Source organism: Acinonyx jubatus, chromosome A1 (assembly GCF_027475565.1).
Source record: "Acinonyx jubatus isolate Ajub_Pintada_27869175 chromosome A1, VMU_Ajub_asm_v1.0, whole genome shotgun sequence".
NCBI lineage: Eukaryota > Metazoa > Chordata > Mammalia > Carnivora > Felidae > Acinonyx > Acinonyx jubatus.
In genome coordinates, this window is record NC_069380.1 from 65355517 (window position 1) to 65367419 (window position 11903).

General features: G+C 41.3%; 1 protein-coding gene across 1 annotated transcript in view; it reads right to left on the reverse strand.

Moving 5' to 3' along the window:
• Positions 1-7767, reverse strand: part of DCT (dopachrome tautomerase) — a 35238-nt gene extending 27471 nt beyond the window's left edge. The window contains exon 1 of the mRNA XM_015082429.3: positions 6966-7767. Within this exon, the coding sequence (XP_014937915.2) occupies positions 6966-7356 (391 nt within the window). The 5' untranslated portion in view covers positions 7357-7767. The remainder of the gene's footprint in view (positions 1-6965) is intronic.
• Positions 7768-11903: the final 4136 nt, after the last annotated feature.

Here is an 11903-nt window from a genome sequence, read left to right on the forward strand (position 1 = left end):
TGTTTCTGCACTGAGCAACCCTGGTGCCACATATTCCCCTTTCATTGCATTTATCACAATTATTGACTTGCTTCAGAGACAGGCAGCTAGACGGCAGTTATCCTGCTGTCTAAGCCTGTGGCTGGCCTTGTACAAAATGACTGTTGAAGAAATAAGAAAAATATAAAGCCCAATTATCACAATGTACACTTTAAAAATCATACACTTTCAGGCACCTGGGTGGCTCAGTCAGTTGAGCGTCCAACTCTTGATTTCAGCTCAGGTCATGATCCCAGGGTTGTGGGATTGAGCCCTCTGTTGGTCTCCACGCTCAGTGTGGAGCCTGCTTAAGATCCTCCCCCACTCCTCTATCTCTTTCTTTCTCTCTCTCTGCCCCCTCCCCAGCTCACGCTCTTTTTCTCTCAATAAAATAAAATAAAACAAAATAAAATAAAACAGAATGAAATAAAATGAAAATTGTACACTTTTATTTGTAGTCATATCTCAATAAAGTTGAATTTCTTTTGAAGAATAATTAAAAACAAAAGCGTACGAAGCATGTAGTAGATAATCCAATACAAGTAAAATTTCTTCTTCCTCTTTCTCCCTATCCTTCTGGATTAAAAAGAAAAGCAAGCCCGGTAAATCATTTGGATGAACTATAAATACCAAAACAGAGGTAAGTAAAAAATATTATGACCATAGTAGAGACAGGATTATTTGAATTTCTAAAGAAAAAGAAAATTTTACAATAGCATGAAACAAAATGATTAGCACTTGTGCTGCATAAGAAAAAAATGCACAGGCCTCCTTTTCTATTAACCCAATGGATTTTTTAATGTTTACTTATTTTTGAGAGACAGAGAGTGCAAGTGGGGGAAGGGCAGAGAGAGACGGAGACAGGATCCAAAGCAGGCTCTGTGACCTGAGCCGAAGTCTGACAGTTAACCACTGAGCCACCCAGGTGCCCCTACACAATGCATTTTTTGATGGTTAAAGAAAATGTTGTTAAAAATATTATAAGTAGGAAGAATTTCTTAAGGTAATTTATTTGGGTTCTATGCTCCTTGGAACATACAAAATATCCTGTCTATACTCGCATAGTTCAGTTATCTGTATGTTTTAACACTGTATGAGAACATAAATAAAAAATACTAAAAAGAAAAAATCCTACTAGTCCCAAGACCAAAACATGTTTTTGAATGGTTTCAATTAAATTTACAAGTTAAATTTACATTGTCAAGTGAAGTTAAAGTTTACACGGATTACTACAGTGAAGCTCTTAAATACAAATTACTTATAAATATTTATTGAGCAACTAGTATAGTCCCAGATGCTAAACAACATATTCCAGGGTTATTTTCCCCTAGGGTACCTACTAAAATTGTAGATCTGTTTCAAAACACCTTTGATTAAAACGTATCACCTCCTCTGGCAACGCTCACAGGATTAGAGTATCTTTTGAGGAGTGAATGAAAAAACTGCATCCAAAAAATACTAAATACCCAACTTTCCAGCTGTTTCCCTATAGGCAGATGATTGGAGATGAATATGTAGTCACAGCTTTACAATAGGGGAGTGAGTCCCTCCTTCAAAATGCTAAGGAATAACACGCCTAAATTTTCTAATAATTCAAGACATTTCTACATTTAAATGCGTAAAACTTGTCTTTGAGTTTTATTGAAATTGAGTAATTCATAACTTATGCCATGAGTTGTAATATTCCTGCACTTCCCTTACCACAGTTATTTTTGGTTGCTAGAAACAAAATTATCAATAACTAATTATCTCCCCCATTTTTCATTCAACAGATAATTTATTAACACCTACTCCCTAAAGGGCAGGCAGAACTCAGCATGCCTCTCTCTGGGCTCCCAACTTGGTATGTTCAGAGAAGCTGCCATGCTTTGTAACTTTGGACTCAACTTCTCCAGACCTGTCATACTGGGATAAGAGCTCTACTTCATAGAGTTCTTATGGGAAACAAGCATGTTAATATATCGAGCACTTAGAACAGTGTCTGCTACAGAATAAGTTCTATATTAAGTGTCATTATTAGTAGATGCCACTTAACAAGCAGTATTGGAACTATTTGTCTTCCTGTCTGTCTTCTCCATCCGCTACACTACGGGCACCTTCAAAATCATGTTGGGTTTCTTCCCTCTTTGTACCTGAAGAGTCTAGCATAACTGGGGCTACATAAACATCAGTTGGGCGGGTAATGAATGAATCAATGAGTAATTGCATAAAAAGCATTGGGCACTAGGAGATACAAATGCAAATAAGGTACAATGCCACCATTCAGGAGATGAAGGACATTGGGGGGATGGGCTAAATGGGTGGGGGGTATTAAGGAGCGCACTTGGGATGAGCACTGGGTATCCTACGGAAGTGATGAATCACTGGTCGGACTCCTGAAACCAATACTACGCTGTATGTTAACTGATTTGAATTTAAACAAAAACTTGGAATAAGTAAATAATAAAACAGAGGGGGGAAAAAGAGGAAGGACGTGTGCGCAGTGAAACACCAACGCAAGTCTAACTACGGGAAAAGTGAAAACGGAGGAACAACCCAAACACCACAGAACACAAAAGACAAAATGATGAATTCTGACTCAGGAGACCAGAGCTGTTTCACAATTATGCTGAGCAAAGACGTTGCTTATTACAAAGCCATACTTGCCTCTGAAAAGCAACACAGAGGTCCTAATTTTCCCAATAAGAAAGAATTGGGGTGGGGGGGGAGGGGGGAGATGGGTGAAGGGGATTAAGAAGTACAGACTTCAAGTTACAAAATAAGTGAGTCATGGGGATGTCATGTACAGCATGAGGAATATAGTCAACGTTATTGTATTAACTTTCATTTTGTTGTCTGGGCAACTGTAGGATCACTATGTTGTACACCTAAAGCTAATATATTATATATCAACTGTACCCCAATAAGTAAAAAAAGAAAGCATCTGTCTGCATCTGAGCTCACCTATAACCCAGAAATGTATTCAGTAAAAAAATTCCTTTTCCAGCATATCTCCCAAAGCTCTGCAGTCAGACCCCTTTGATGTTTTGAGCTTCTAAACCTGGTCTAAAGAATTCGTTAAAATGCTGACGACAACTGAAAAATGAAACAACAGGACAGCCCAGCACACAAAATATTTATGTTTCTAATTTAGATTCCCTAGTGGTTTCTTACATCAATTTAACCTGAGTTCATTTTTTCCCCTAATCTACCAATAGCAGCAGCAAAAAATAGAAGAAGATGGGCCTTTTAGAAAAGATTGCATTATCTTACTGGAAAATGGAGAGGGGAAAAAAATGAAAGGGTCCCTTGATACCAATCTATCTACCATTGAATACGTCCTTGGGCAAAAATTAAATTTAAAAAGACAAAGTCCTAGACCTACTTAGGACTGGGATAAAAATGGAGAGTTAGAAAAACCAAGCCATGCACGTTCCTACATGAACTGTATCAGCTCAACCTCAGAAAGCCATTAGACTAAATAAGCTTAAAGACCACCGATTAGTGAATTTACAAGGAGCTCTAAATAGCCTATTCCTTTTAATTAGAGATTCTATTATTTTAATAACAATACTTCATGCTCACATACAGCCTTTCATCTACAGAGCTCAAAAAGGTTTTACAAGTGTGGTTTCATCATTATCCCCATTTTAGAGATTGGAAAATGGAGGTACTTAGTCTCGTGTACAAACAAGAAGCTCTCAGACAACAGTTCAAAAACTATTCGCTGTGCATGTTTTCCAAAAGTCCAAACGCACAGCTGCAATTGCTATGTTCTAAGACTCGTAAGGTGAAAAGCTAGCGCCATCTTCTCCTGAAATTCAGCTCTTCCTCACCACTAAATTTGGCAACTTTTTGGTTTCCATGTATCCCTACAGAGAATAGAGAAGTTCTCTCCAGAGAACTCGAACACATAATTTAGGGGTTTTTCCCCCTTCAGAGTTTGTTTTTATTTCTCTTTCCTGGGTTAATATCATTTACCAGCTATGAGTTCGTGAAGACTATGGGGTATTTTTTAGTTTTTAACTTTATTTTATGGGGGTAAGAATATTTAACATGAACTCTACACCCTTTACCGCATTTTTAAGTGTCCAGTACATTATTGCTGACCCTTGGTAAATGTGGTACAGTAGCTTATTCATCTTGCGTAACTGAAACTTTGTGTCTGTTGACTAGTAACTCTCTGTTTCTCACTCCCCAGGCCCCTGGTAACTACCATTCCACTCTTTGATTCTATGAATTTGAGTGTTTTAGATACCTCACAAAAGTAGAATAGTAGCCCATTTGTATTTCTGTGACTGCTTCATTTCCTTAGTATAACGCCCCCAGGTTCATCAATGCTATCACGTATTGTGTGATTTCCTTCTTTTTTAAGACGGAATAGTATTCAGTTGGACGTATGTACCACTTGGCTAAAATGCAGAGAAATTGGAATCCTTGAACACTATTGGTGGGAATGTGAAATGGTGCAGCCACTGTGGAAACAGCAATATGGAGCTTCCTCAAAAAATTAAAAACAGAACTACCATACGATCCAGTAATTCCACTTCTGGATATTTATCCAAAAGAATGAAAATCAGGATCTTGTAGAGATACTAGCATCCCCATGTCTATTACACCACTGCTTTCAAGAGCCAAGATGTGGAAAAAATCTAAATGTCCATTGACAGGTCAATGACGCATCTAATTTTCCATTGCATTAACAAAGTTCAGGGTCATCAATAGTCCGCTTTCCATAGCTAAACTACATCTCTTTTTTTAATAAACTTTGAGTGACCTAGAAGAATCCCAGGATCCCTATTTACAAAAAGCTATGAGGATACCAGAGAGGAGGGCTTTTGGGTGTTCAAGGTCAGGTTTAGATTCTGAAGACTGCCTCCCAAACCACAAAAACTTCCCTTGGAAGACAAGCAACTCACTCTGGGGGGAGAATAAGCTGAATGAAGGTCATGTGGCTACCTTTGGGACTCATGACACATCACAAAATGGTGATTACTGTTTATACTAAATTGGTTTCCGGCTCAGCCACTAGGACTTGGCCTGGCCAACATAAGTGGAGCCATCCAATGTTCATATGGAAAGAGCTATGGTCCTCAATGAGTCTACACAGATCAAATCATGGAGGAGGAAACAAAGACCATACACACTGAGAAAACTGCTTCCTTGAACTGGTCTACAGACATGTGATGTCCTTACTGTCTGGACTTATAGGCCAAACCCTGTTTCTGACCTACTGCCTCTCAGGCATATGTTCATTCTCCTCAGAGCAGGAGATCTCTTTTTATGTTAGGAAGCAGGTCACTGTTACCCGAATTTCCTGTCACTTCCGGAGAACTAGTTATAGGCATTTCTTCTGGAAAAGGAAATTAAAATTACCCCTTCTATTCTGCCATTCTCTGTCCTATCCATCCCCCTAAAAAAACAAAAAAACAATACACAAAACAAAACAAAACACTTGCTAGCCAGTTCAAAAATATAAAGTAGATGATGATAAAAAGAAGTAAGAGTTATATGTGATTGCCTAATATCTTCTGCTCCCAGATTCTATAAATGGGGATGCCCAACCATTGTAAGCCGTGCCACTCTATCATTGGTTGGCCTAGAAATAAGTATTCTAGAAGAATTTTTGAGTCATAGACAAAGAAGTTAGTATGTAGTGTGGTTTCAATCACACAGGTAATATGAAACCTGCTGCTTCTCAGACAAAGGCCGTGAGAATCCGTGAAATAATGTCTATAGAAGCAAATGCTCAATTAGCTTAGAAAAAAAGTGGATAGTATATGTTCAATATGCTATTTAAAACTTTTGTCACAATGAATACCAGAGGCAAACCGAACGGTTGCTTTGAATCACAGAATTAGCAAGATGGCTACAAAATGATGTGTACAGCCAGAATTTTTTACAAGTTAGAAAAACTAATATCATTCCTACATTGACATCACAGTCCTTTGTACATTTCCTGAGTTTATGTTTTTATGCTCCTGCATAGCTCAATTATCTGTATTTCCTATGTGCCAGCATCATATGAGAACATGAGTGAAAAATAATAATAAAAAGGAAAGCTTCCTATGCAGCTGGATGCTGTAGAACAGTGGCCAAGGGCTTTGCTAAAGTTACCACTTGTGTTTTCTGTGTTTCAAATGCCCTGCCAGCCTTTGAGTGTTTATCACCGCTGTGCATGGCTGCTGAACACAGAGAGGCACTACTGAAGAGGATTTGGGAAGGCTCAGAAGAGCCAGAGGAATAAGAAATGCCCAGAGATTTCAAAGAAATGAGTCAAAAGAGAGACCAAGGTCTGAAAGAGGGACACGGGGCAAATCTTGAAATGCCCACATCCAACCCAGGCAAGAGCAGAAAAAGCCATTGTTATTTTATGACTCTCCTCCCCCAGCTCACTGAAGCTTGGTCCCACCACATCCCTCCAACTTTGCCCAAGTGACAACCCAAGCATAACCTTAGCTAGCAAGATGTACTCTGCTTGAGCCCCGTTCAAAACATGAGAAACACCGAGACCAGGACTGCGGAACACCTGCCTTTGACTCCTGTCTTCTAGATGCCAAGGTTACCCACCCCCTCTTCTACAAGCGCAAACCCATTTCAGAAGGAGAAGCCACCAAACCAATCTTGAAAGGACTTGCTCTGAGGTTCAAAGCTGACTCTGGAGCTCGTTAGCTTCCCCTTCCAACAGACAAGCCAATGGCATGTTGGCATGAGTTCACATAACCAGGCTTGGCCCATGGAATATTCATTTGGTTTCTATAACTAGATGTCCTAGAGGGTGTGAAAAATATAACCGAGACATCAGTCTTACCCAGTTCGTTGCCTATGAAAAACAAACTTGGCTGGCCATTTAAAGCCTGGTCTAACACTTTCAAGAGCCTCTTCTCTTTCTGAGAAGGAGCTCCCTTCCCACCTGGGGTTCCCTGACCCGGCTCAGAGCATGCCCGCGTCTTGTCCACCTGCCTCACCTCTGCATCTGCAGGTCCGGTGGAAGAACTTCCTTGGCCACCATTCTCGGTCATCCTGGTTCCGTAGGATGTAAGGACCACTCCAGGGCCTGGTGTCAGCTTGCACCTCCACGCACTGGCCCCGGCCCTCCAGATAGCCACAGATGTTGTCCGGGTCCTCACCCAGTGGCGGGCAGCACTCCTTGCTCACCAGGTTGTTCACGGTCATGCAGACCCTGGGGAACTGTGCCCAGGCTCCCGGCAGGATTCCACAGCCCAGGCAACCGAGCAAAAGCCCCCACCCAAGGGGGCTCATGGCTTTATCAGCAGAAGAACCCGCTCTGGCTTTCCACTCCCTGATTCTACTCTGCCTTTCTCCTTGTCTTCCACTCTTAAGCTCTTGAGCATTCATTCCGTTGATTTTGGTTTTGAGGGTGAGGGAGTTGATATTGTTTTGCTTGGCGTTCTAGCGCTCTCCTCCTTAAAAAATACCTACAAAAATCGCAGAGCCCACGTGTGTACACGTGTGTACGTGCACACGCACAGACTATTTTATATGATCCAAACAGCTAAAACAAATTTAAAGCCATTAGGAGCACCTCTAACAGCCAGATTTAATGAGGGTAGCGCTTCTCACCATCTTTCCCCCGTTAAATCAGGCTTTGTCTAATTGAGTTAATTTACGGGGTACTGCAGTCATCCTACTTATTATACTGGTATTTCTAAACCCCCTCCTTTCCTCTTTAGCCCATAACTTTAATTGCCTTGAACTCAGTTCAAAAGCCAAACACCGTGCTGCCTTTATTCTATCTGGCTTGCCAAACCACGGGGCCTTGTGAGGTTTGTTGTAAGGGCTGGGAGAAGCCATCATTAGGGGGATTAGTATTAGAGAAACCCTCATTGTTAGCACATGACCCGAAGTGCATAATGAAGTCCATACAGTTGCTGGCTTTGTCTCAAAAGGGCAAAACCATCTTCATTATCTGGGCTCATGTGCCCCGGCCAAACTTGTGACCTCAGACTTCCCGGGGAGTCAGTAGATGCAGTGAGTTCCTCGTTGTTGTTAAAAGGCCTTTACAGACAAGCGCGCATAGCTAACTACAATTCACTCCTGACTACTCGCTGACGTGCTGGAAAGACCACTACAGGAGGTCACACAGCTTCAGAAATAAAGAAACATTTATTTAGGGCTGACGTACAAGGAATTGCTTTGTTCCACAATTAAGGGCCCTCTTCCCTCCAAATAAGAATGTACTATTCTCCTATTCAGCACATCGAGGCAGCAGATTTTGAAAAATTACACAAAGTAGCATGCCACCAGAAATTCAAAATTATAATGATCTGATTGTAAGGAAGGCAGTGGAACAATTTGGAGCCAGGGGTGGCACGGGGCAGCTTTTGATTTATCTTAAAGTTAAGCATTGTCAAACTTCAACCTAGAACACAATGCCTCCCCCGTGCTCCTGAGGGCAGCGAGGGGAGCATCCTATCAATAATGATGGCTACGGTTAGAGCCTCTGTTTACCCCTTCGTGGTGGAAACAGGACTGACTTGCTGCCCTAAGAGTCTGTGTAGACAGCCAATGTGACACTGCTTCAGACAGTTTCTAAGAATACTTTATATTTGGGCATAAAGATACAGAACGTTCCGAAGAAAATTCCTAAGGTTAAATTTTTTTTTTTTTTTTTTTTTAGAAGGAGAGAGTACGGGAGAGGGGCAGGGAGCGAGCGAGCGAGAGAGAGAGAGAGAGAGAGAGAGAGAGAGAATCTTAAGCAGGCTCCACACTCAGTGCAGAGTCAGACACAGGGCTCAATCCTACAACCCTGGGATCATGACCTGGGCTGAAATCAAGAGTCAGACGCATAACCAATTAAGCCACCCAGGGGCCCCTAAAACAATTTTTGTATAGATGTTCCTCCCCTGTGTATTTCTGTGTCATGCCCTTGACATTGTGACTAAGTAGCAGTTCTCATCTCTGACTACACACCAATGCCAGCCAACCACCCGAGCCCACGGAAGCAGAATGTCTGAGGGTGTGGCCAGGGCAGTATTTGCTATAGGTTCTCTAAGCCATATTAATGTGCAGCCACAGTAGAAAACCGCAGGGTTAGAATAAAGCACAGTTCCTGAAGAAATGTTGGAACTGAGTCAGCTGAGAGACTCCATGTGTGTTAGTTTCCTGGGGCTGCCTTAACAATTTACCACAAACATAGTGGCTTACAATAACAGATTTATTCTCTCATAATTCTGAGGGCAGAAGTCCAAAATCAATGTGTTGATGAAGCTGTATTCTTGGAAGGCTCCGGAGGAGAATCTTTCTTGACTCTTCCAACTTTTGGCGGTTGCCTCCGTTCTTGTTTCCCTGGTTTGAAGCAGCATCACCCCAACCTCTGCCGTTGTCACATGGCCCCTCTTCTTCTGTCTGTGCCTCCCGTCTGTGTGTCTCTTGTAAGGACACTTGTCATTGGATTTAGAGCCCACCTGGATAATCCAGGATGGTCTCATCTTGGCAGTCTTAAGTTAATTACATCAGTAAAGACCCTCTTACCAAATAAGGTCACATTCACAGGTTCTGAGATATGGACATAACTTCTTGGAGGCCACTCTTCAACCCTCTATGTCATGAATATGAAACTTGAATAACATAAGAATTGCAATATCTCAGAGTTGGGAGGGTGTTGTTGAACTCATTTATTCATTCCATGTGTACCTACTGACCCACTTCGTGTCAGCATTGTGCCACTTTGAGATTCCCTTCTGTGTTTTGTGATGCCTTGGCTCCAAAAATATCAGATTCAAAGTTCTTAGATAATGTCGCTGATGGAATCAACAACTCCCATATGGGAATGCCCCCAAGCCTAGGCCCTTGGCTCTCTTTTCTTTCATAACAATGTTTGCTAGGTAATTCACCTAGTCTGTGGCTTTAAATACAGGCTATCATGACTCCCCAAAATTACAACTCTGGCCCTGACCTCAACTGGGAGCCCCAGGCTCATATAACTAACTTCCTACTTGGTCTCTCACTCGGAGACCTAGACATTTCTCACTTAACATTTCAAAGTAAACTTTTGCTCTCTCCACCCAATTTTCTTCCCCGTTAGTCCTCCTCACCTTAGTCAAGAGCACCACCACCATCTCATTAGTGGTTCTGGATTCTTAGAGTAAAATCCAAGGTCATCATAAGGATTTTACTCCAAGGTCCTTTCCATGCACTAATCAAAGGGTGGGCCATGTATCCACAAACATGTGTTCCTGGTCTGCATCAAAATAAATATAATAAGGAGAGAAATTGAGAGTCAGCATTTAGAAACTATCATGGCAATTTGGCATTGGCACAACGTTCAAGCACGTGATCAGTGGACTCATCTCATTGAAGAGGAGGTCTAGTAAGGGGGTTGCCAAGCTTGCGTGGACGTGATCTGGTAGCATAAGCTGCAGACTAGTCACGTTGGATTGCATGTTGGCCTGTGGCTGAAAAAATTTTCTAACTATTTTTTAAGTTCTTCACCATGGACAGTTCGAGAAGAACTGGCTTGTAAGGTCCTCCACGATCTGTGCCTTGCCCACCTCTCTCTCCCTCTTGTTCTGCGATCACAGAACACAGCAATTACTCTAGTATTCAACCATGTTGCATTCATTTCCACATTGGTCTTTCTTCTGCCACTCCCTCCGCCTTGAATGTTCTTATTCACAATCCTCCTTGTCACCCAGGTTGCAGCTCACACGTTAGGATGTGAGAGAGGACCCTCTCACTCTATTGTGTCCACATCCAGCCACCTACTCTACCTGGCACTGTTTTCCTTCAGAGCACTTAGCACTATCTAAAATGAACTTATTGGTTTACTTGCTGACAGTCTGTCTCTTCTATTCTGGTATAAATTCCAGGGGAGCAAGAAACTTAGCCATGTTGTCTTTCCCCCATGCTAAAAGAGAAGTTACTTGATAACAGTTGATGAGTAATTATGCTCACTTCAACTTTTTTATGTTCATTAGCAGAGTCTCACCATTATAGTGACTGGCTTCATACAAGTTACATGTTATGACTATATAAAATAAATGTAGACTACTAAATACCACTGTCATGTTAAAAGTTCCTTGTAAGATTTGCTACACTGCTAAAAATGTCCGATCTAACACTCCACCACTGGTCCCCACATCACCACCAACAACAAATTCCCCCCTTACTATTTCTGATGAGATATCCATCACCAGGGTCTGGTTAAACACCTCTAGGAAGGAAATCCCTTTAAGAAATAGTTCTTTTTTTATTATTAGTAACTTGTTTTATTTTTTATTTTTTTAAATTCACATCCAAATTAGTTAGCATATAGTGCAACAATGATTTCAGGAGTAGATTCCTTAATTCCCACTACCCATTTAGCCCATCCCCCCTCCCACAACCTTTCCGGTAACCCTCAGTGTGTTCTCCATATTTATGAGTCTCCTCTGTTTTGTCCCCCTCCCTGTTTTTATATTATTTTTGTTTCCCTTCCCTTATGTTCATCTATTTTGTCTCTTAAAGTCCTCATATGAGTGAAGTCATATGATTTTTGTCTTTCTCTGACTGACTAATTTCACTTAGCATAATACCCTCCAGTTCCATCCACATAGTTGCAAATGGCAAGATTTCATTCTTTTTGATTGCTGAGTAATATTCCATTGTGTATGTATGTGTGTGTATATATACCTGTGTGTGTATATATGTATATGTATGTATATATACCACATTTTCTTTATCCATTCATCCATCGATGGACATTTGGGCTCTTTCCATACTTTGGCTACTGTTGATAGTGCTGCTATAAACATGGGGGTGCATGTGTCCCTTCGAAACAGCACACCTGTATCCCTTGGATAGATGCCTAGTAGTGCAATTGCTGGGTTGTAGGGTAGTTCTATTTTTAGTTTTTTGAGAAAACTCCATACTGTTTTCCAGAGTGGCTGCACCAGCTTGCATTG